The sequence below is a fragment of the Phoxinus phoxinus genome (genome assembly GCF_949152265.1).
Source record: "Phoxinus phoxinus genome assembly, chromosome: 21".
Taxonomy (NCBI): Eukaryota; Metazoa; Chordata; class Actinopteri; order Cypriniformes; family Leuciscidae; genus Phoxinus; species Phoxinus phoxinus.
This window is the reverse complement of record NC_136896.1, coordinates 5,290,402-5,317,438: the sequence shown is the minus strand read 5'-3', so window position 1 is coordinate 5,317,438 and position 27,037 is coordinate 5,290,402. Positions and strand designations below refer to the sequence as shown.

Sequence of the window (27,037 nt, the reverse complement as noted above, 5' to 3'; positions counted from 1 at the left end):
GCAGTGATTCAGAGACATGTTTGAACCGGTGTGAGGGTCTCTCAGGGTGAGTCAGTGGATTGCCACTGAATTGGTTCCTGGATTTACTTTTGACTTAAATTTCCCCTAAATGTTAAGAAAATGTTTTTAAAAAGTATGTAATTATATAATGGACAATGTAGAAAAAATGTACATAAAAACATTGGGTCTCATCCACTATTCGTGTTTTTACGCACAGGAAAAATCTATTCTTCTCATGAAAAATTTTCGTCTAAATCACAACACGTGCGTACCGTTACACACATGAATTTGTTCTCAACCTCAATCTAACGTTAATAAATTTGGAGTAATCTGAATGAGCGACCGTGTGTTCGAGGTAAGTCATTTGCATAAAACGCAGCCAAACCATGTCCATGTATGTATCTTTATCTATGTATAAAATTTCATCTTAACATGTTTATAAGGCCACCAAGAATGTATGATTTTTGCATGTGAGGGATATCAGTTGTTCCTACATTTTTTCGTACATTTAGAAAAAATATAAGAAAGAAAGTTACTGATGAATCATGATTTGTTCATGAAAATGTTTAGTGAATGAGAGACGATTACTGCAATATTTTCTATAGTGGAAGCGTCATATCAATTCCACTGTGGCATAATGTTGATTCTGGGCAGCAAACACATTTAAGCAATTCCTCATAATTTACGAATAATTTATGTGACTGTAAATGCAAAAACAAATGTGAATCATATTTTTTTTATGGCTGAAAAAATATATATTTTTGTTTTTTTCTGAGCCCAGTTCTCTAGAGCAATATGCATGACCTCCACATTCTGCACCAAAATGCCAGAACAACATTTCAAAATGTTTGCCAGCAAGTAGTTACTATGAAAAGGTTTTTTATTGATTTATTTTAAGTCATTCCTTTTATTATTAACCATTTTTGCCATTGCATATGTATTATGTACAATGTGGAAAAAAAAGTATTTGTTATCCTGAGGTAACATTAAAGCTTACAATTTTACTGAAATCTCAACTGGTACATCAAAAAAAAGAAGTAGTGTACTTATTGTGTTTATATTGTATTGCAAAACACTTTTGCTGCTATTGAGGTGGGATACTGGTACGGATAGGGACAGGTTTGCTGGTATGAGAATGGTCAACTGCGTAATTATAGATGTAATTACAGAAATTACCAACAGCTGCAAATGCATGCAGGTATTTCTTTTTTACAATGTAAAAATGGGTACACAATATGTGCATTGTATTAAATCAAATTTTTGAGTATATTTTTAGTTTAGCCTCAGATATGGGCCAGGTTTACTGTCTGGGCTAATAAGCAATCACTTAGCAACCACTAAAACACTGCAGCGAAAATATTACTATAGAATCAACAGAATTGTCCATATCTAGCACTCAGTATTCTGTGAGTGTATTTGTGTCTGTGTATGCATGTCATTGTTGAGTTATGTATGATTGAAGACTACGGTTCAGTTCACCAGTACTTCAAGGTTTGGATGTCATTTGAATGATAGTGAAAGGTGTACAGAAACTGACCTTGGCAGAGAAAAGACCTTCCAGACACAAGAGCGTTTGATTTTAACAGCTCTTACTAAATGTCACACGGCATTCCCTCTGCATCCAATTCTATCGATACACAACTAGATTAATCCAAGCATTATAAATATGAATCATCAATGTATAATATTTCACGTACGTATTTTGGCTGAAACATACAGAATATGATAAGAAATTGAACGCTGTGTGAGATGATCATCTGTGTAAGTGACAGTGCAGTCAAGTTTAGAAATGATACATACATTTAAGGAAAATAATTCTGTGAAAATTTGCTTGTGGCTTATCACTATTAGCCTTTGCATTTATACTATTTATGTGTTTAAGCCGCCATGTGTTTGTGTATATTTTGCAGGTATCATCAGAACAGCCCTGGCAGAAATGGATCGAGAGGCAAGAGAACATTACTCAGTGGTGATTCAGGCCAAAGACATGGCAGGGCAGGTCGGAGGGCTGTCGGGCTCCACCACGGTCAACATCACGCTAACTGACATCAATGACAACCCACCAAAGTTCCCTCAGAGTGAGTAATGTTAGCCTCTGTGAAAACCAAATACAGTGGCAACATATTCCTGTTGAAGGACATCAGTAGTTTTGGTTCAAAGACCTAGTGAGCAACTGGTCATATAATGAACACTATCAGATGACTCATATACAGCATTCCAAATCTGGGTTTCTATACAGTGCAGGTTAGGGTTAGGGTCTAACTGCCCACACTTTCAAAGGCTTTGAGGTATTTTTTTCCATTCATTTCTCCCATAGGGATATAAAAAAACTTTGTTAAAGAGTTATAAGCCATGAGCCAAGTCACTCAGCTACACAAGGTGATTCATAACATTACAAACTTTGATTTGAAGCAAAAAAGTATTTGAAAATCAGACAAAAAGACAAATGTACAAGACTGTGTACAGAAAGGACTGTGTATAGAAAGTACTACAATCACATGGAGGTAGTTTATTGAAAAATATGCATATATGTTCAAATATTTAAGTATTTAGAGAGCGTGGGAAGATTGACTCCATTGTGTAATTTGGGGTGCTTCTTGTGAGTGAGCGGCGCTTACAAGATCTTTTGGTACGTTTTGCTTGTTTGAACACTGATTGGTGGAATCTTCTGTACAGCATCATGGGTAATAGTTTTTCACCACAAATCCTGCTTTTAAACAAGATTATTTTAAAACTAAGTTAAAATAATGCAGGCTAACGGCTTCAACAGAAGCAAATATTATCGATTAACTGCCTCATAGCTCACAGTAAGGCTCTCTTTAAAGATTTATAAGTTATCATTCAAAATCTATTTCTATATCCGGAACCCGACTGTTGAACTCTGTTTGACTTAAGATGCAACCTTTAAAATTTAAAAAAGGCAACTGACTAGCTTTTGCTGAATTTCCACTCCTGAACACTTCATCCGGACTGAACTTTCTTAAACAAATCTGTGAGACATTGAAGGACTTGATTATTATGCTTTAGATCTTGGCAAAAGAAGTGATACAGCTTGACCTCGCTTTTCTCCGGTTCTTCATCTTCTAGAAATATCCTCATTACTGTTTAAAGTTTAAACATACAGTATGCTGTTGTAATGCACTTTTTTTCCTCTCTCTCTCAAAAGTAGTTTTTTTCCCCAGACATTCACAAGAAAACTGTGTGTTTTCTCAAAGGTGTCTTATGAAAACTATATAATTAGGTGGAAGAGAAGGAAATATACCTAATATACTGTAGATGCAGTCTCACTATCAGATGACTCATATAAATTGTGCATCGCGGTGCAATTTTTTATCATTAATTAGCATGAAGAGAATAGAGAAGGGACACTGTGTTTTATTTTGTAAGCATCCAATTATGAGTCTTGGATCTTGAGGTTTTGTTGTCTTATTTTTATCCTCAGAAACAGAGCACACCAGCAGGGTTCTGGGAGTTAAAAAAACACCATTAATTTCCTCCCTAGAAACATATGTTTTTAAGGATAATGTATAAGCCTTTTAAGACAGACTATGAGTTCCAATATTAAGCTATAGCACAGTATAATGTGATTTTGTAGAAGCCAGAAGTCTTTTAAATGAGTCCACCTCATTAAGATCCACCAATCAGAGAAGTTGCTGTTACCATGGATCAAAGTTTGTAATGTTGTGATTCATCCCCAAAATACATCTGGAACCATAGCCGTCAGAAAAGTGAGACATGACGTGGTGGGAATGTGGCTGTGGTTGTTTATGGGGCATGACAGTCATATTTATATACTTTTGGAATAGCTCAATGTGGCTTGTTTGGAGGTATAGCCGGAAATAGGCATCATGATACTGTAGATATGCTTCAACATACCATGCAACCAATCGAACAAACCACCATGCGGGCTTTTGTGTGTCTGCAGAGAATTACCAGGTGTTTGTCCCAGAGTCGGCACAGGTGGGGAAGCCGGTGGGGAAGATCAAAGCCACCGATGAGGACATCGGAATCAATGCAGAGATCAAATACAGCATCCTGAACCCTGAGGGGGCCGGAATGTTCTCCATCTCCACAGACAAAGACACTAGAGAGGGTGTTATCACGCTGAGGAAGGTATTGCTGGCATTGTCATTGGCAAGCATCATGACTATTATTGCTCATGCTAGGGTTAGAGTATTTGGCTGGTGGGCTTTTAGAAAATAAACTCTGATAAAATACTTGACTAACATTGTTCACCAGTGAATATAAATGCATCACAGGAGATTTCTGTCCAAAAGAAATGAACATGTCCACCACTGTGTCATTTCTGCAACATCTCAAATTATGTAAAAAGCATTTTGTGGTGGACTTTTTTTTGTGGTAGGACATGAACCATATCTAGAGAGCAGAAAATGTAGTTTATATTATCATTGTAGTGAATGTCTCTTTATTTAGACTGCAGAGCCAACAGAGACATGACAAACAAAAGCTAAAATACAAAAATCGAAGGGAAAAAGTTGCAGTCATGCATGAATCCGCATTAGCAAGTTCGAAATTTGAATAACCTCCAGATTGTAATATGGTTTTTCACACTTTTCACTTGAGTGTTTGTCTTCAACAAAAGACAGAAAAAGGATGCTATAATTAAACCAGTCAAGATGTTGTCAAAATAGCACCAAATCTGAAGCTGCAGACACTGAAATTACACGGATACACTGACAAATATGTATAATCTATCCATCCTGACTAGGTCAAGCAGACGTCTGGCACTCTTCGTGGCTCAGATGCTCATTAATGTTCTCTCTTCTGTATTCCGAGCTTCTTCAATTCCACACTCAGTCCTGGGGGTCAGGAAAGCTGTGAATCCAGTGAATACTGAGTTTTCCTAAAGCCAATCTTGTAAATAAATGCCTGCCAGATCTGTCCGACGAGACGTGCGGTGAAGGTCGGGCAGGTTTCCTGGAGTTTACAGACGTGACCCCATCTAGAGAGCGATTTAGCTTCTGCGCTCCGGAAGCAAAAAAAGACTGACCTCAATAAAATCTCAGTTCATAACTTTTTGGAGTACTTGAAATTGCTAGAAGCCACCAAGAAAGGCTCACTGACTGAAAGCAATATTGTGTATATCTGTAATTCAGTTCACACTTGTAGTTCGGTTCTCTTGGTTCTTTTGGTCCGGACCAAAAAAATAAAATAATGCATTTAGACCTTGTTCGGTTAGCGTTCACACTGTCTATTTTTGAGACCAAACTTAATGATACAAAAGAAAGAAAAATGTTTTTGATTTTGCAAAGGAACTTACCATACATCCAAGAGTTCGTTTTAATGGAACCAAACCTGACTAAGTTTCCTGTTTTCTATTCTCAGCAACTGAATTATGAAAAGAAGAAGCAGTACAGCCTTCACATCGCTGCAGAGAACACACACCCGGACCCACGCTTGTCCTATCTGGGCTCATTCAAAGATGATGCCACGCTCAAGATCACAGTCGGAGACGTGGATGAGCCGCCGGTTTTCTCAATGGATTATTACATTTTAGAGGTGTACGAGAACGCAAAGGTTGGAAGTGAAGTGGGAGCCGTCACAGCGAGAGACCCAGACAGCAAAAACAGCCCTGTCAGGTAAGAAGATGTGAAGGGTTAAAAAAAAACACTCCGACCGGTAATACAATTATACGCAGGTCATAATGTCACACATTAATGTATTGTACTGATGTATAGAGTCGATTAGACGACTATTGTGATTCATCCCTATTCATAATTATTATTAATATAATATTATTTTGTATTATTCTATTATTTATATATGTATTATATATCATTTTTATTTTTTACAACTACATACAGTATGTAGCTAATTATTAAAATTGCTTTTCTTGATCAGCCAAATACTAACATTAAATAACTTTGTACAATTATTACAGTACATACATTATAATATAATCTTGTAAATAGTATTATTAAGGTGGGTATACTTAATAAATGAATATTATCAAAAAAGTTAGTATATGTGGCTATTTGTGCAATTCATAGTAAATCGCCAGCAATATGCCTACAAAACACATAACAATAGCAGAATTATCCGACATTTTCTCTTTCTCTCTCTCTCCCTCTCTCTATCTCGCTCTATCTCCCTGTTCTGCCCTCCCATTTCTCACATCTCTGTGTAAAGGTCGAATTTAATAGGATGACATTGAGTTGATATGACATACAAAGATATTTTACTCTCTCTCTCTCTCTCTCTCTCTCTCTCTCTCTCTCTCTCTCTCTCTCTCTCTCTCTCTCTCTCTCTCTCTCTCTCTCTCTCTCTCTCTCTCTGTCTCTCTCTCTCTCTCTCTCTCTCTCTCTCTCTCTCTCTCTTATTTTTTATGGAGGATAATGTTAATTGGAGCAGTTAAGGCACCCCATGTTAGCATGTTAGTAAAACACTGCTGCCAAAGGCTCAATTACCTCCACACACTTTAATGAAAGAGAGGTGTGCACTGATATCATGCTGCTTGCCGTAAGAAGCTAGTGGAATTCAGTGTTTCTGGTAAACACATTATCAATATATTGTGGCACTGGGCAATATAAATTAAGTTATATATTTCCAGTTTTTTTACATTATGCATTATATATATAAATACCTTGTACAAACCTTCAGGAAATGGAAATTATTCTTATTTTACAATTACCGGTAAACACTGTTTAATTAAACAATTGTGTGACTTTATATATGGTCAGACATATTTCATTATATTATCTACATTGGCTTTGACTTCAACGACAAATGTTAGATTAAGACACTCTTCTCTGCTCCTCAAATACATTAAACTTTAGCCTTTATATACATATATAGTGTTTCTTGAGTAAAGAAAACGCTGTACTTTTTCAAACAACCAGTTCTTTATCTATCCTTGCATTGCAAACGAGCAGAGATGGTCCAAAGACTAAAGGTTTAGTCACAAGCTTGTTTTAATACTTTTCATTGGTTTAATATTGGCAAAACCCACAGACAGACGTAAAGGGCGACCAATGATTTATGGAGAGAAAAAAAATAAGAAGGCAACATGATAACCTAATGTGTAAAGTCCAGAAGAATCATATTATGTATGTAAGAACTTTTAGTAAACAAAATAAATGGAGTATTCTTAATATTAAAGGTTGTGCACATCATAGTCTACAGAACATGGAGAAAATAACAATTTGAATGACACGCCAGTGAACAATGGAATGAAAAATAAAATGTCAGAATGCTCCTTTCACCGGCAGTAAAATGCATAAAGTGTAAAATCCTTATTGTTATTTTTCTCTCATGTCTCATGCAGTCAAGGACGGTGCACATTTTCTTGTGGTAATGAGATATGACCTGTATGGTTTATTAGCATCTCTCTCTACTAGTGGGTTTGAGGATGTGTGTTTTCAAGCCATCTTTGAATGAACCTTCACAGTCCATGCGTGACGGAGGGGCCATAACTCTCACGGTCATGCAAAATGCTGGGATTTTCATTGGTTGATGTGAGTGAGATCGCCGGTTTCACACGAACGGCTTTTACATCAGCATTTATCGCTGTGATAAATAGATAAATAAAATGCATAAGAGGAAACAAGAGAAAAGTCTCATAAATAATCCCTGATCTCTTTTTTTTTGTCTGTGTTGAAGGATAGCACATTTTATTTTCAGTCCATTTATTGCGATTCTACTCTTCCGATTTTAATCTGCATTTCCCATAAAAAACAGCATTTCATTTCCGTACATGAATTTATACTGCAGTATGTACCCATTAGCATAAAAATAAAATGGCATTGAAGTTTGAGAATCAGCATTAGCTTTATGGAGAAATAAGCAAAGTCACTGTTATCTCCTTAGTTTTGCTTATAACCATTATAATGATGCATCTGATCATTATCATATATCTTGTAAAGCATTTGTCTCATGAGATGCTGCAGTGAAAATGGTTTTTAAAGGCATATTCTTCACAATGGACACCCTGGTATTGAATTAACAGAGATTTTGGGATGATGTTTTCTTGTGTTTCATATATTTCTTCCAAGTTAACATGATAAAAGCTAAACAGAAATATTTGTTAGAGCACTTAAGCATGTCTTTTTTTCGGCAAGCAAAGGGATGTTGGGTGGCGAAGTCAAGTCGAAGCACCTTCATTTATATAGCACTTTAAAAAATATAGATTGTTTCAAAGCAGCTTTACAGTGATAATAGGAAATTAAAGTAACCGAGATTGTTTTGGCTTTACAGCAGCTCTAGAATAAAGTTATTCCCCGGCTAAAGCTAGTTTTGAATGATTGATTCACTGCCGTTTCAAAGATCAATAGTTATTAACTTATTAACACGACACCGCTATAACAGAAAACATTCAACGCGCTCCGGCCCGCTCATTCGCACAAAACAGTGACTGGTGGCTCGAGAACGCAAACCCTGAGATAGATTCCTTGAAAATTTTTGGGAAAAAAGGTTATCTCTGCACAAATCTCAAAAACGCAAACCCGCAAAAAACGCAGACGCCGTGCACATGTGCATCACGTGTTTAGTCTATAGGTATGCGCATTTGAATATATATATATATATATATATATATATATATATATATATATATATATATATATATATATATATATATACATATGTGTGCAGGCGTGTAGTCTTTCTTTACAAACCAACCCTCAACAAACTGCTTGTCTGGCCTTAAAAATGTATAATAAAGAATTATTTATTCGCTTCCGCGTAGCCACGTGAACCGGAATTATTTGACAACGTTTTATCTGTACTGAGGTAAAGGGAAGGGAAGGAGGTCTTCACAGGGAAGAGACTAGTTGACACTTCAGGACTGCATTGTCGCCGTGTCCGGGCGCAGGTCCTTCTTCCTGGATCCGGCAGGCTGCGGTAAACCTCGGGATAAACAGAGAGATGTATCGAACCGTGACCCTAAAACCGATATATGTACCGAACCGTGACTTCTGTGTACCGTTACACCCCTAATATATATTATATATTATTATATAAAAGCAAAACAGCAGAACTGAAGTCAAAAACAAACTATTTTGAACCAAAACTATAATTATAAGCTTACATAAAATGTTAACACAAATTTTTGGCTGCCTTGCACACTTTAGTATTTTTTTCAGGAAATGCAAATGTGGTTTAATTTCACATTCATTCTTGGAAAGAGATTCTGACAGTCTTTTGAGAGTCTCTACCAAGCATGTCACTTGAGGATTTGTTAATTATGTCCAACTAATGCTTCTTCTCACAGATTTTCTCCTTGCAGTTTTCTCCTGTAGTTTCCTCTTCTTCTTCTTCCTTTTATAATTTAGGTTCTGCCAGGTCTGTTGTTTATCTAAATAGCTCTGATTCACTGTCAATTTAACTGGAATATTAATACACATCTGCGTATATACATTAAACCACTCATAAATCTCACTGAAAATGACCTGCTTGGTGTCTACCAGGGTGATCGATCATTTAGAGAAATCATATGAACAAAATGAGAGTTTTAACACAATATTAATGCTCAATACAATGCGTATTTTGTCCGACAAACATAATGTAAGCTAATTTAATCAGAAACTGTGAAAAGAACTCTTGCATTTACTGCATTATTCTTTTGAATTAATGAACCTCCTACAATGGTCCTTCTTTACCTTTCAGCTTTCCATGAAGTCACTGAGTTTTTTTTCACATTATATATTCCACTCTGTATTTCTACAGTGATCTGTCAAAGAGCTGGGTGGTCTGATGTATAATTACTCTGAAATAAGCTTTTATTCAGTAAAATATATAATAATTACTATATAAATTACTAATGCGGCCCTAATTGGCTGGGTTTCACGACCAAGCCATGTACAGCAATACTATCTCTCTTATAATCATGCATATCCCAGCTGTTTTTTGCTATTAATGCCACAGCTATGATGAAGAGGGGTGAAAGACAGAAAGGTTCATGCAGTATTCATGCTCTCACTTCTATATTTAGGTATTTCATCGATCGCAGAGAAGACAAAGAGGTGTATTTCGATATTGAATCCATCAGTGGAGTCATTAGAACGACTCAGCTCCTGGACCGGGAGGACACGCCCTGGCACAACATCACTGTCATGGCAACAGAGGAAGGTGGGTACTACCAGAAGCCATGCTGGTGTAACTCCGTCACTTTAATAACTTGCAAATTAGTTTTCCAAGACAAGTCTCTGCAATAAACGCCTCGTGCACTCATGAGAAACGGACTGCCGTTCATTTTCTCGCTTTAAAATTCGCTCACCCTCTCGCTGCTGTGAAATCAACTCCGCATGTATGTTAATAGTCAAAGATCACACCTCTAACCACTTAAGGAATTGTTTGCTCAGAAATGAAAATTATTTACTCAACCTCATGTTGTTCCAAACCCGTATGAGTTTCTTTTTTTCTGAGAAAGGAGAAAACTAAGGACTGCTTGTTGTTGGTTCTAAAGGCCCAAGGCTTTCAAGCTTCAAAACAGAAGCAGAAACACTGTAGAAGATCATTAAAAGTGAGTCCATGCGGATTCTCTACATGTAAGATGTTGCACTCATAAACTTCCCTTCCAGTGAGCTGTTGAATGCTGTGACCAGATCATTGATTCAGTTGAATCTGAGAACCAGTTCAGTCTGATTTATAATTGAATCTTTTAGATTTTAGTTTTTCCGTTCCAGATTCGTTGAAAGTTCTGAATCAAAAGAATGATTAATTCAGAGATTTTGCATCGCTACTCTTTTAAACTCGTTCACATGCTTAGGAGTGTAAATGTCAAGATTTTCCTTCCACAAAGCTCGTCTAATGCTTTCGTAAGACTTGCCGTGTAGATCACTGATTCTATTATGATGCTTTTATGCCCTTTTTGATGCTTTGTAATTGTATAACCTCTTCCTCAATCTAGTCTTAAGTTATATATCAGAGTTAGGACGTAAAGGCTTAATTCTATTTTAGGTGTCAAGAAAAGATGAATGTTGATCTCTTTGGGTTCTCAAATTAAATTAACAGACTCAAAACTTCTTAGTGAATTGCACTCATATTATATTCAACAACATGACCCCCACCATATATTACATTACACCCACAACCTGAAATTAAATGATGAAAGGAATCGGACAATGTTCAGTGATTGGGAGATGTCCATTAGATGTCCAATTAGCATGAAGCCAACGTTGATATAAACAAGTCCAACTCGATGCTCACATGGAAGAGTTTTCTTGTCTTCATATAAATAATCCCTGATGTTCTGAAGTCCAGCAACAATCAGAACAACAGTCCTTTCATAGCATTCCAACTTTTGAATTACCTTCCTCACATGAAAGAAAGCACAGGCATAAAAGGTCCATCTAAATAAAAGATACACTCACAATTAGCAGGCATGAATAGCTTAATGCTGAATACATACTTAACCCCACATTATTCACATGGGCTACCAAGCATCAACATCATACAGTGCATGTAAACAAAAACAACTCTACTTACTGATTGACCAAAAGGAAACAAATTCCTCAATCATAGGACCTCAGAAAATACATTTGGATTAGCACAAGGAAGCCATTGCTTCCTATCCAACTGCTTGCCTCTTCTTCATGTATAGTACCTGGCTAAATACTCAACTATGAAGATTGTTAGCGCCCCCTAATGGGTGACAAAACATAACCTCTATAGTAACAGGGATAGAGCTGTTACAATTGTATAAAAAAAAAGAGCAATCAGCAATCTTTAAAGATTCTCCTTCTGTGTTACACAGAAGAAATTAATACATGTTTGAAACAAAACGAGGGTGAGTAAATGATTAATTTTGGGTGTACTATCCCTTTAAAAAAGCCACTCATGCAAGAGAGCAAAAACAAGCAAAGATTGTAGTATTTGCAATCCGAAGAGGGAGCTTATTTGGAGTGTATATTCTCTGAGATGATTAAGATCACTGGAAGTAATATAAATGGAGTCCCGTGACTCTTCTGCTGTAGATTTTATCACAGTAATTACCCTTACACCCGGCACGAATGACACACATTCAGTCTTCTATATGATAATGATATTCCAGCATGTGAATGAAAAATGAGATCACTTTAATATATTGGTTATTTTCCCTAGACAGTGATGAGATCAAATGGAGACTTTTACATAAGTCTGCTGCTCGGAGATGTACGTTGTTCTCCACTAGAGCCTCGGAAAAGAGCTTAACACTGCGCTCAGATTGGGTCATCAACATTTCTCATTCACTTATACATTTGGCAGACACTTTTATCCAAAGCGGTGTTAAAATGCCAACGTGAACACTAAGCTGACCAGGGCTAAATGTTTTTTTGGTACGAATCAAGCAAACCGAACTACAAGTGTGAACACACACCCTAAGTAAATACAAAGCAAACATGCGGAAAAGTAAGCAAGCAAAATGATCAAATGTCTGATGATATTTTGATATGTTTGTGTTGTTGTATGCAATCAAATATACATTGAAGGGAGAAAAAAAAAATCTTAACTAATGGTGTGTTGTTGCCGTTAAAGGCTTGATTCTGAGAAATGTTAATTTCTGGTCACGCTGTGGGTGGGAATTGATGTTAGAGTGCTTGTTAGTGAGTATGACGAGGGAGAGGAACTCACTTGGCCTGCACACTTATAAGACGCCTCGGCAATTATACGCATGTTTATTTCACTTAACAGTAGCGGTGCCGTTGACAGAAATCATGCTATTTTATCAGCTACTTTTAGTTGTGGTTCATGAATATTCTGAGTTATAAAACTGATAGATCTGGCCAGATTTTAAACAGCCTATACACTCGCATAACAATTTTTCTATTGGTTTGGTTGAGCATTTCACAAACTATATGACCAAACCATACAGCTTTAATGTGAATCACAACATTACAAACTTTGATTTGAAGAAAAAAATATTGGAATATTGGAATAAAAGATAAAGGTACAAGACTGTGTAATGTATGTATAAAGACTGTGTAAATGTGTAATAATATGAGATAACATATTTATATGAGAACAAATGAAGCACTGAACTAATCAAAAACAAAGATACAATCTAAAACTGTTGAATTAAAAACAATATAAGTGCATTAAAAATATCAGATATACTGTATACAAATAGTTTGAATGTGGAAGTAAATTGGCTGGATTACATCAGTCACAGTGCTTTATGGGAGGAGGATTCTCTCCTTTTAAACACAATTATTTTAAAAAATTTATTGAGATCACGAAGTTGGAATCCCACAACGTACATCTCTCTTTTAGTATTTATTTCCATAATGATCAACTCTATACGCCAACATAGTACCTTCCTGGAAATATATAGAGGGAACAGCGAGGTGTTATTCATCAGAAAAAAGCCTACTACCCCCATTTGATCATTTTCCCTGTTTATAATGAGTGGATATCCTGCACGCAGTTTAGGTGTCGAAACAGGACGAACAGAGCTCACGCGCCTCTTCTAGGAAGCATTGTGAAACACATGCATGAAGTCATCTAATAATAAACACTACACACGCCGAGCACAACACCAGCCCAGGAAACTTTAATAGGCTGTTACTCCCTCGCATTCACTATGAAATACTTCACACAGAGGAGAGAACGCATGCATGCAGATGATGTACAGTATAGGATAACTATTCACATGTAACGAACAAGAGAACGAGGGGGGAGCGAGAGAAAGACCGCAAGTGATTTAAAAGGCAAATGGGAGGCAGAAGCTAAAGATGGGTTGAAATGAATACTGAAAAGCAGCAAACAAAAAGATCTGTCTGTCTGTCTGTCTGTCTATGCACATTTGGTAAAAACTACAAAAGTATGTTTTTTTTTTAAAGCAAAAACATTATTAGTCAATTAAAAACTATGATAAGTGAGTCTAAAAGATACTAAGGAGATTCAAAAGACCCTAACTGAATGTAATTTATCTTGTTAATTACTCAACGTATAATTGTGCAGAATATTTTGCATCCTTGCTGTGGACCTGTTTTTAATTTAGGAGCATTATAATGTCTTGTTAATTTAGCATTTTTGCATTTATAGTGTTTTGATTCAAATTAATTAAATCAGTATGGGTCCGACTCACTCTGAGAAATGCTATTAGATGATTTAGCCAATTTGTAAACAAAATTAGCCGAATCCCACCCAGGGATCAAGGGGTGCATGCAAATGTACCTTTCTTTTAGAGATTACAGTTCAGATATGTGTTCTTTTGAGACAGAATGCTAGGAATTTCCATAACCTGTGTTTGTTAATCAGATATGAATTAGTCATTGCCATTACATATCATTTAATTTTATTCAGCAATATTATATTCTAGTTAATTAATGTCCACATGGAACCCTGCAGATTTTTAAATAATTGCAACTACTGTCGTTTATAAAGTTTTACACATCCCCTGATCCTTGTGTGTTTAATTAAATAGCTCGGTAATTTTAATAATGCTTTCATCTACTAAAAAGAATTTAGTATTCACAGATCTCTTTAAAATATTTTGACTTTTTTATAGTTATTTTAATATAGTTTTCTGCAGATTTCCCATCAAATTCAATGGAATCTGTGGAAAAATAAGGCATTATGTGCTTTATACGTACTAATAAACAGCCAATATCATAGTAATATGCAGTTAGAATTGGACCCTAAACCAAATTTTTATCAAATTTATTTCTTCTGAATTGGAATTATCACGTGAAAGATTTGATATTAATTTTAAATGCACCATGGATGGAATGAATGTATGAATGAAGGGATGGATCGATTATTAAATGTATTAATGATCTTCATTAACTCGGATGTTCTTTCACACAAGCCGTCTGGTGTATTTAACAGATGCTGTAATGTTTCCGTTTGTTTTCAGACAATCCCAGTCTTCAGAGCCACGTGCCCGTTACAGTGCAGGTTCTGGATGTGAACGACAATCCTCCGAAGATCAACACAGAAGATGAGATCATCATCTGTGAAAGCACCAGAGCAGGACAGGCAAGTCCCACAACAGCCGAACTGTTTCTCCGTCTCCCTTTCTCTCTGACACCATTTCTCGTCAGTGGCGGCCCGTCAATGGAGGGCTGAGTCCACAAAAATGCATTCAAAATGAACGTAGCGGTTAAAGCAATTAAACGAACTGTTATTTTAATCAGTTTATATGCTAATGAGCATAATGTATATGCATGTAGTGCACAAATATGCATTTTGTATTTGTGTGTGCAGTGATTAAAAATGCTAGCAGTTACTGTACTGACACATGTTAAGTTGGTCATCTGAAATATGACATTATGGGTTTGATCAATATGGATTTACATTATCAGCCTGCCCAGAAAACTCCCTTAAGGACCGCCACAGTTCCCTGCCATGAATGGTGTGGAAAAGAGAGAAAGCGTGAATATTTAGAGGGGCTGAAATAGAAAAATGGAAGGGGGTTATAGGAATGCTAATCATCTCTCAATGAGAATAAAAATCTGATCAACAAAGCGTGACAGCTCTGACTCACTAAAGCACACTCCTATTTTCCTACCCACACTTTTCCATTTAATTTTGAAATGCTGTTTTTCACCAGTGGCCCAAAGAAAGAGAGGGATGAGAGTGAGAGAAAATAAATGACAGATGAGGTCAAGCCCATTTTAATATCCCCTGTGTACTTCCCAACATAAAACAGTACATTCAGTTCCGAAAAGTATCCACACTACATTACGGGAGTAGCACATTAAAGTGATTCTGTGCACATTTCATGTGTTTTAAAAGTGTAATGTGTTCTTTCTGCACCACTAGCATCACCAAACTGACTTACCAACATAAAGATTATCGCAAACTCCTCCCCCATCTGCCATTGGTTGTAAAAACACCCTCAAACTCACATCATTGGTTGAGACTGTGTTGCTGAGTGGAACAGAGAAATGTTTTGACAGCACCAGTTTAGATTTTTTTGACAAAATCAACATACAGATGGTTTACTTTACAGTTGTCTGCATATATGCATGGATAGGAGTAATTTAACATACTTTATACATACAACATGAAAAAAGTTAAACCCTTTAGAACCCCAGAAATGAATGCTTCTTGTTTAGTCCTGTGATTTACATAACACACAAAATATACATTTTTGTTACACATATTGGTTTCATTCAAAGCAGTACCAGTGGTTACTTTATTATCAAAGCAATTTAACCTCTTGTTAGCCGGTCATCAACCCAGCACAAGCTCAACACTTCCACAATAGTAACCCGTAAAACCACTAACATAACAGAAACTTCTAAAAACTGACGAAATAGAACATTAAACATAAACGAGTCTCTCTATTTTGTCATCTTGCTAAAATAGTGCATAAAATAGCACTTTATTTCAACATTTGCTCTCCCAGTTCAACCCTTTTGCAAAGCAGGATGGGAAAGTCCTGTTTGATTGGGTTACTTTATTGAAACGTTATTTCAAAAAAGTCAAAGAATTTCAGAGTTTCAAGTCAATTTAACATGAAGCAATCACATTTGAACTTTAAACCTGATACAGTGGTGTTAAATATAAATGAATTGTTTAAATAAAGTGAAATAGTTTTCTGAGTGAACTTTGCAAGTTTCATTTGATAAAGAGAGGAGAAATTAGGACTCCGGTTTCAAAGCTGAAGTGTTTGTATTCTTCAATGTCACATGATCATACAGATATTCTAATATACTGATTGGTACTCAATAATTATCTGTTATTATTTGTGTCTAATTATTAATAATGGTTATTAGTGTATCTCAGTAGTGTATCACAGTTTCCACTAACATATTAAGCAGCACAACTGTTTTCAGCAATGATAACAAGAACTCCAAATCAACATAATATAATGATTTCTGAAGGATATATTATGACACTGAATTAATTTATATAATAGTGAAACAATTGACAATGACAACCAATGGTGTGGATTTAGTGCGGGACTACCTGGTTTTGTGAAACCATTTTGTCTCACTTATTTTTTTAAATAATAACAACATACTGACATTGATATAAAAATGTATTATTCTAAAAACATTTACTGTAATTTACAGGCATTCACTTTACAAAGTTGTTCTTTTATCATTTCTGGTTTCACACCAGCGAGAAGGTGTCCAATTAAGTCTGAAGCTCTTCAGTTGGAAGGTTTTGCTCTTTGCAGGGAGTACGGCAGAGGGATGTGCGACTCATAATGGACCACACTCAAGGAATCAAATGCCTATTGGGTTGCCAGGACAACTCAGACCAACAAACCTGCTGGTTTTGATGCACAAAGCACTCAGCTTCCTCGAGCTGCTGAGATGCCAGCAGAGATTTCAGAAGCATTGAGTTCACTCTGAGATGAGAGAATGAGAATGAGGAAAACAGAAAGAATGAAGCAAAACTATAAGCTGAGCTTCTGTACCCTGGTGAATTAGACTTCTGTTTCCCGCGTGTGATACTGGGGGAATCTATACATGCAATTTAGGCATCTTAACTAGCAAGACCACCTTCACCAAAGCGACCTAAGAAAGTTCACGAACCAGCACAGATGGGCATGAAAGTGTTTCTCACCGATGTCTTTCCTGACTTTGTTCTGTTGACGACAGGTCATTCAGACAATCACTGCTGTGGATAAAGATGATTTTGCCAATGGAAAAGGATTTTCCTTCTCTTTTCCTGGAGGAGTTCCTGCCAACCCCAACTTTACAATTAAAGACAATGAAGGTATGCAAAAACATTTTTATATATATATATATATAGTATTATTTATTTATTCTGTGTACATTTTAAGTGTATGTGCATGAGTTGCCTCTTGGAAACCTAGAAATGTCAGGATATTATGGATGTATAAAATATATTTTTTAGTTGTAATAACGAGTCTAAAATATTTCATCAGCTAGTTGCTCTTTTTGAGTGTATAGTCTCTATAAAAATATTTTAAAAATCCTTCTCTAGTAATCACAAAAAACTGGAAAAGCCATTGAAATTCATTAGTCAAAATATGAGGGAATCCTAATGGGTTTGTGTTGATGTGTGCGGTCTAATAATCTTTTCCATTACGGCAAAAGGCACACAATAGCTTTCTGAAGATGTTTACTATACATGCCATTTTCAAGCTAAACATATAAATTCACATATCCTTGCTTATTAAAAAAATTAAACAGCTTTAAATGTTTATTTTGGTCTTAAGCTTCCATAGCTTTCAAGATGGAAATGACTGCAGATTTCTTCTGATATGATCGATGAACTTCCCGGCTGATGTTGACCAGCATTTAGGTTCTAATTAAATGTTGACCGCAAGCTTAAGAGAGACGATTGATGACAGTTTAGATGCAGACAGAAGTAAAATCTCTTATGCATGATTAATAGCTGCTGAGAAGTTAAATCAATCAGCTGTAAAGGCATTTCTCTCAATAATCAATGCCACCATAACACCAAAGTTATTTATTGCTCTTGCTCTGTTTGTTCGGTGTATGTTTTGGGTATCTGTAATATGGTGAAATTACATATTTAAATGTTTTTTTATTCCTGTCGTTTTTGTTTTGTTTGTGTTATGCCTTAAAATACAGTAGCTTGAATGTTACTCTTCACCCTTGCTTCATTTAGTATGCGTGGTTCTATGAATACGCAAATTAGCCCCGCCTCCATAAAATCACACGAGCTAAGAGTACCTGATCCACTCCGTCAACTTTACACTGTAAAAATGTATTGTTGATTTTGCTTAAAAAAGTAAGAGCCTGGGTGCCTTAAAATTTTGAGTTTATTGAAATTAAAAATTTTAGTTAATACAATGGAGATTGGTTTAATCAACAGAAACTCAAAATATTATGTTATCTGAATACATGAATTATCTAAGTTGATTTGACTAAATAATTTTTTTTGTGATAGCATAATTCACTCGCTATATTGCTAAATTATTTTTCATATCAAAAGAAAAATATACCGGGATAACCTTGCTTCTCTTGAGCTCTTGACCCCTGCTTCACAGCACAGTTAATTAAATGCTATAGCCTGCCGGCACATTGACGTGATTGGTTACAAGGTAGTTTGTGACGTAAGAAACACTGGCAATTTCAAAATCGTGTTTTTGGTTCACTGCCGTTTTAAAAAGAAAACACTCAGCAATGGTGCTGACTTATGAATTTACACATGGTTTGTCTTAAAGCATATTAAATACACCACATAGACATATAAACAACATTAAAAGCTTGATTTTCACCACAGGGGGACTTTAATAAACCAACGTTGGTTTGCTGGTTTTAGCTGGTCTCCCAATCTGACCTGTAAAAAATAGTACCCTAAACCAGACCAGATAAGACCAGAAAACTAGCTTAGGCTGATTTAAAATATGTTTGTTTTTTTAATGTTGGACCCTCCATGAAGTAATCTTGTCTGTGGCTCCTTGTGTGAACTTTGAGAAAAGTGACTGTTGAACTTTTTGCACTCTTCCAGCCCTCCCATTTCCAATACACAGCTCAAGCGTGGTTGGCACGGTTTATTTCCCTCATCACTGTCCCTCGCTGTCAAAGCTGTAGTATTCCTTTGGAGGGATTATGGGTCTAACCTCGCACAGTAGTGTAGTCCCTGTTGCTGTCGAATGAATTACCAGCTCCCTAAACTCCTGAACCGACGGCCTTAATGCAATACTCAGCACCGATGCTCCAGGCTGGAGGTTACCATGGAGACCACTCTTATCCGAGTGCTGCTCTCGGGTCCAAATCTGGACCAGTAGGGGTTTATGAAAAAAGAATGGGGAAAAGAGAGTTTGATGTTGGTTTTGGAAGGATACCTGATTAAGTTTTACTTAAATGTCATATTTATTTTATTATGGTTGTTAAGTTTAGGGTTAGGGTTAACAATTTAGTTCATGAGAGCAGGCAAAATTCATTCTTGAGTTTTAAACAACTAGACAGTGCAGTTGGAGGAAAAACACACAATGTATGTGACTTAAGATATTAAGCGTATTTAAACTTGACATAGCTTCTTCAAAATCTGTCGCTCATAGTGTAAGTCGCTGAAAATCAAAGAAGTGATGCAGCAGTTGCATGCCGAAGTAATATCTTCATTAATTTCAATAACTCTAGTTGACTGTCAAAAGAATATCTTCAATCAGGGGCTTTTCTGAGCAAAAATTGACATACACAATCAATTATGAATCATTTGATTCATTTAATCAGCATATTATCTAATTAATCTGATTTGTTTTTTAATTGATTGACAGCCATAATTTTAATCTACATGAACTATTGAGAACAGATGGACCCAGAATGGATGTTTTAGGGGTAGTAAGTGATAATAAAATGCCAAGTTTGTGATGAGAACAGTAAAGTTGTGCATGTCTCAAGATCAGTTGGAGAAAACAGAAGAGAGGCAGATCAATGTGATAATGCAAGAAAGATTGACTTGGATAATATTAGAGATGAACCGGTTTGACGGGCAATAAATCCATATCACCCACAATATCGTTTTTTCGTTTTATTTTGGCTGATCTCTATTCCGGAATACAAACAAACTGCATTGAAGTAATTTCCCAAACTTCATTTGTGTGGAAATATTCTAAAGTCTGTAAACGGGACGTTAACACAGGCCAGAGATGGAACACGCTGAAGAAGGAGAGGAGGCGTGCTAGCAGATACTGAAAAAAGCTCACTGTTCGCAATGCTCAAAATATTGGAAGAAAAATATATATTTTTAATTGGAGGAGAGAAGTTATAACTGACTGTCTTCAGAAACGTTTTGATGCTCTTTTCTCTTACCTCTGTATAATGCCTATTAAAGTAGGGTTTATAAGCGCTTACAGCGGTAACCAATAAATCGATATATTGCTGCGGTTCCGTTCCATAAGCGCAACCTACTGTCAGAGAGTGAAATTGCATTTTCATTCAGTCCTTCTGCTGTTTTTATTTTGTGCAGATATGTTTTATGTAGCATAATTTCACAAATCTAAAGTCAGACCATTCTGTTTTTGCTTTAAATCTTGAAATTATACCGTCTAACTTAAATCAAAAACAAAAACAAATTTGGATCGTGATTAAAATGCGGTGGTTGCCTATATTTTCAAATGGCTAGAGATTTTTTTTAAGGCGGGTTTTGCCTATTATCGAGCAAATAGACAACAAATACATTTGCAAAGGGGGAAACAAATTGCCAACGTTATCAGAATTGGCCAATTTGCTTGTAAAAAAAAAAGTAATCAGCCATGAAAAATCATGATCGGTGCATCCCTAGATATAGTATAGTGAGTTCCACTTCTTTCCTATCAAGCCGACTGCAGTTTGGAGTTTACTTCATTTATCCAAGTGGTACTCAGTGCAAGTCTCACTCTTCTCACACAGTTTTTCGCTCTTTAATCTCTCTCCACCGGGACACTCCACTGTTTACCGGTCCAAGAATTATCAGCTCTTGCAACGGGTGGTCGATGTCGGCGTGCGCTGCTCTTATTGTGTCTGTGGAGAGACTGTGAGTAAGTCAAGCCTCCTTGTCTACAAAGACCCAAAGTGCTTCAAATTTAGCAATAATACCAATTTTCCATCTTTAGAAGTGCTGCAAAAGAGCAAATGGGTCTTTATGAAGGCACTTAGATACTCTATGTATCTAAATGGCTGTTTAGTGGTGAAAAGTAAACACATTTTAACATACTGACTGACTTTTTCCCACCTTTGACTTTTTAAGATGTTCAGTGGAATTACCGAGTGCTGCAAAATAAATATAATTTGCTTCCATCTCTATTTCTGGATTTATCGGTGCAAATGTATTTGGTACGCAGTGAAAGGGAGGCTAAATGGACTAAATTATTGTCAGTTCACGTTTTGCTTTATGAACGCAGTCTCTGTGTGAATAACAATGTAAGATGGAGGGTCCCAGAGTGCAAAGACGGGCCCTCGCACGGATATTCAGTTTGATTATGTTCTCTTGTCAATTACGCTTTGTAGTGGAGCTGGTAATTAGAAAGGTATTATTCATGAGTGAGCTTACAAATGGCATGGTCAAAAACATGCTGAAGGCACGCACACATGACATCTTCGCTTCGATTGCATGCTAATCAGTTCAGCCCTTGCACACATACACACTCAAACATCTTAAAGGAACAGTTCACCCAAAAATAAAATAAACAAATGTATATTTGCATAACTGTATTGTTTGCAAAGTATATATATAATTTTTGGGTGATCTATTCCTTATATCTCTATTACTTTTTACACTTTTTCCCCTTTTTTTCTCCACACCTCATTATTTCTCACTCTCTTGCAAGTGCACCCATTCGCTTTCAATACATTGTTAGTTGTTTCTCTCACTCTGTCTATCCTTCCTCTTTCCTATCGGTCTCTGAAATACTCTCATCCTATTTCCCTCGGCTTAATACACCGTATCTTTAGGCCTTTATAGAGACGTGCTTCTCTATAGTGTTTAACACTACCTTGGTGTCAGTCCGTTGGTGGGCGTCTGGACAGGAAACCAGATAGACTGTAAACCAAAAAGTAACAGGAGAAATTAGTAATTTATCAGTAATTATGATCATTATGGTTAACATAAGGCCATTTCCTAACTGCATTATGGGAATGCAATACAGTCTGAAGATAACATTGAGTTATGAGTGACCAGATGACCATGATAAAAGATGTATTTTTAATATAATGAAAGAGAAGAGGACTAGTTGTGGTCCGTGGACTCGTATGATAGCTTTTTGTGAGAAACAGACAGAAATTTAAGCAATTATTCTCTTATAATCTCAACATATTGCGCATTGTGTGAATAGATCATGAATAAATTATTATTTTGAGCTGAATCGTTTCAGTGAATCGGTATTAATTTCACAAAACCATTCTAAATATTTAGTAATTTGGTAATGTAGATTAAAGTCATTTCACTCATATATACTATATCACAATAGGGAAGAAAAGACTATTACAACTTTCGTTTCATGCTTCCTTCATGCGGTTTCATGTCAGTTATCTATCAATAACTAAATTAAATTGCTTAATGTAGTTACTTTCTGTTAGTTGTTTGTTTGATGTGTTTTAAACTATTACTGAAGATTGAGTAAGTGTTTTGTGAAACTACAGTTTTAAAGTATCTTAATCTTTGTGTATAATGACCGTGTTTTTTAGCAGTATGGAAATCATGAGTAAAACTCAAAGAAAAGAGCTTGGGGAATTTCTATGTCTTCTCTCTCTCTCTCTTATTCACACACATATTGTTTGCCTTAGCTAGATGGCCCTCAAGCAAATATATATATTTGTGTGTGAATAAAGAATCAACCTTATTTATAAAGAATGTATTTATTTATTCATAACAGACACTGAATGAGCAAGAAACATGGCCAGAGAAACTTCCAAATTACTTATAATTAAGTCTTCCCTTGATCCTTTGGCTGGTGCCAAATCATCACGATGACATTTTCTTTTCCAATTTTTTTTTTACAGGCAATTAAACCAGCGCTCAGATCTCTAAACGACCCAGTTACTTTAATAGATCAATTGATTTCTGAAGGCATCTTTTTGCATGTTTTCATACAGAAAGACCTTTCTAGTACAGCCCCTCATCAGAGGAGTCGAAAGCTGTTGCTGTCAGGCTGATGATATTTGGGAATTTTAATTAGTCGGAGTGTCACTCAGATATGCTGCCACTTCAGTGAAGGTTGAAGTGTTGTTATGTGACAGAACATGGCTGTTTTCCCAGTGAAAGCTGTTTTTTTATTGCTTCAAGATGATCATTTTAGTCTGTTTTTTAGTTTTTTTTATTCTTTAGTTGTTTAAGGGGAAAAATGAATCAGGGGAGATACTGAGGTTAGGGAATGCCTTGTTGCTTAGATATTTTCTAATTCTATTTAATACTTTATTTCAGTTCTTTGATAACTTATTAACCAGACTGTGCTGTAGTTTTGGCGTTTTTTGAGATCAGAGAGACCAAACATGGACTATAACAAACACTTGGCACTCCAACCATTCACGCTTTATTGGGCTCGATAGAAGGGTTCTAGTAAAAATGGCAATCAAAATTTCTATAATGTAAACTCTACTGCAGAAATATATGTGTTAACCAGTAGCCAAATAGTTATCAGTGTTATTTTAGTATATTTTATATACAATTATATATAATTTTAATTTTAGTTTTAGTTTACATTTTAGTCATTTTGTTGTGTACTTTTGTCATTTTTATTGTAATTCTAAAACGAACTTTTTGCCACTCTTGCCATGACACAGGTTAATCCAAGTTACAAAAGTTATTCAGTAGTGGGTGATTTTTATTTTTATTTTTGGTTTTAATGTTAATCAAACATAAAAACACAGAGAGAAAATAGCTTATAACAATATACTTGAAAAAGAGGCAATGCTATTCACATCTGACTTATTACTCCCACTTTGTGTTGTTGTCATTGTTGTTGCTCATTTTATACTCTGAAATATTTTGTCCAAATGCCGTTTCAAGTTGACTTTAAATTAGTGCTCTCTTATGCACATTACTTAACAGTTGCTAAGGTGTTATTTTGGGTTGCTAAGGTGTTCTGTTGGGTTGCTAGATTGTGGTTCTGGTCCTACAGTGATCTGGTCCTACAGTGTATGTCGATCAGTCAATGGTATTTCTCCCGCCTGTTTTATCGCATATGGGAAAATGTTTCGAAAAGTCTGTTGACTTCGAGAAATAAATCTCCAACAAGGTGTTTTAGATTTTATTCATGAACAAATGAGGCAGGATGAATTATGCACCAGAGTTGTAATATTTTATGCGTGCATTTTTTTCAGATCCCTAACCTTGTGTATCAGCCATACAAACTTTGTGCTTTCCACAACAGGCACCACATAAACTGTCCTGAGTAAATTCTTTGCTGCAAGTGCACAAACTGTGTTGCATACAGACTGCTTCTGACAAGGATAAATGATTCAAGAAGATGGACTTAAAACAAGCGTGTAAATATTGAGCCGAGAAACAACATGCACACCAAGCGCCTGGCAAACAGTTGTGTAGTAAGCATTTTTTTTCATCAACTCACCTGTTCAGAAGCTAATGATAGAAATGACAGAATTCTTATCAAATAAAATCAAAATGGCCCTTTTTCTGCTGAAGTGGGCAAAGATGTGGACCCTGTGACCTCCTGCTCACCACGGGGTGGCTGTTTGCCCCACTTCGACTTAAATATGAACGAAAAGACCAGTTTTGTGCGATATTCTGCAACAGCCTATAGTTGGGAGCTTGAATATTAGTTTGTATTGTTTGCGCTGAGTAATGAAATGATAAGAATGTTAGATTGCTTGTTCTTTATATTCATCCTGTAAAAGCACAAGTGTTTCAAAAGCATCCGCTTAATCTGCAACAAATAACTCAAACTTGATCTTTGTCTTTGCTTGTGTAGATTGTGAGGAAGAGCTGAATGACATCGCAAGACGCTTGACGTCTTAAATGAGCCTTTTGACGGAGCTGAGTGAAGCAGCAAATCGAATAAGAATTAATTGGCTATGGAGTGCTAGCCACCAATCACTGAGCACCTCATTTGCATATGCAGGGATATGTATTCCTTTAAGGCGAGACACGGCAGACAAAAACATCGGGGGGGGTTTACTGGTCAATTTTGAGATTTTTGGATATTTGTCTTCAATAACATATCTTCTTTCAGACTTGTGGTGAAAAAAGTCAGAAATACACATTTAGGTCTTTATTTTAGTACACTTTGTCTGTTTGCGTCTGTCGATTTCTCATAAATTCAACAAAAGTTGGCGTTATAAATCATCCCGCTGCTCCGCGATCGCTGTCTGCTCTCTGTCATCACACACACCGCTGGAAAGCTCTCTCTCTGCTGTACAGTGCTGTCGGATCCAAATATGGTCATTTCCTTTTTATCAGCAACCAATCGTGACAGTAAAAGGGCTTAATTGCCAATCTCATTGGCTGATGATAAATCTTTAAAGCCTGTTTTCTCAAAATTACTTTTCTCTCATTCTCCAAGTCCGAAATCCCCACTTCAGTAGCACCTATATACACCAAACTTTCCAGTCTTGTACCTAGTTATATTATGAAGACATTTACAGAGGGATTTGTAAATATATTATTCCTAGCCTGATGTATATAACATTTTATTCCAAAAAATATGGCGAAAATAATTTTTTTAAGGCTACAGTATATTCTGATTTACAGGATAACAAAAGTAGATATCCATAAATCCCTCTGTAGTTTTTTTTCCATCTAATATGTGAACACAATGAAAATAATATATTTTTAACCTAGCTTTATCCAATACTCAGATGTTTTTTTTATATATGCAAATTAGCGCATATTTAATTAGATATTGCCTAATTTGCATATTTAAATATTAAATTACAGAAAACTTGTAATACATTTTTTTCTCATCTTAATGTAGGTAATCAACTGGTAAAGTTTCATGGTGATATCTGCTAGTTAAATGTTTACCCTATTCACCTGTAGTGTCTCGCCTTAAAGGAAATGGAAACGTTGTGTGTGATCAGACCCATTTTCCCTCATATCAGCTGTAGGTCGGTTGTTTTCAGGACTGAGATGTTGACAGATGTGAAATTGTGGTGGTTTCAGTCTGTTTTTGTGTCCTGAACATACAGCTTATTCTCTCACGTGTCAGTTTGAGCAGTGTTGCGGTGCAATTAGAGACAGCGTGCTGTCAGCCACCAGCGGGTGAGGACCACACGTCAGCAGAAACCGAGACGCAAACGTTTCGCTACAGAGCTACAACTTCTTTCCGTTTATTTGTTATAAGCATCATTTGGGAAACGATTTATTGATTGCAAGTCTTCACTGGTTAGAAGTTTATTTGTTGTTGTGGGAATTCACGAGTGTGCAATGTGAAATTAAACTTTCCCATTAAGGGCCAATATTCACTGCCTGCATTTGATTTTCTTGGATTTTTGCATTTATTTATGAAGGCATATAATTTCTAACCATATATAAACCATTTACCATCAACCTCAATAAAATTGGAATCAGAGTCATCATAACCTTTGAAATCAAATCAAATAATACATGACGTAAGATGTGGAACTCTGAGAACTGTATCAGATCTTCAGATCAGAGGAACTTTATTTACCGGTACTCATTTTACTCAGAACTTTATTTACTCATTTTAAATTATCATTATTGAATTATTTCTATTTTTTGTTTGTCTTTTCTCATATTTTTTTCA

General features: G+C 36.0%; 1 protein-coding gene across 9 annotated transcripts in view; it reads left to right on the top strand.

The window, feature by feature from the left end:
• Window positions 1-27,037, top strand: part of LOC306990083 (cadherin-18) — a 267,205-nt gene that overhangs the window by 232,197 nt on the left and 7,971 nt on the right. For all 9 annotated transcript variants that reach the window (XM_079596387.1, XM_079596385.1, XM_079596383.1 and 6 more), the window contains 6 exons: window positions 1,911-2,078; window positions 3,926-4,113; window positions 5,347-5,600; window positions 9,950-10,086; window positions 14,798-14,919; window positions 17,499-17,616. In XM_079596387.1, the coding sequence (XP_079452513.1) occupies window positions 1,911-2,078; window positions 3,926-4,113; window positions 5,347-5,600; window positions 9,950-10,086; window positions 14,798-14,919; window positions 17,499-17,616 (987 nt within the window). The remainder of the gene's footprint in view (window positions 1-1,910; window positions 2,079-3,925; window positions 4,114-5,346; window positions 5,601-9,949; window positions 10,087-14,797; window positions 14,920-17,498; window positions 17,617-27,037) is intronic.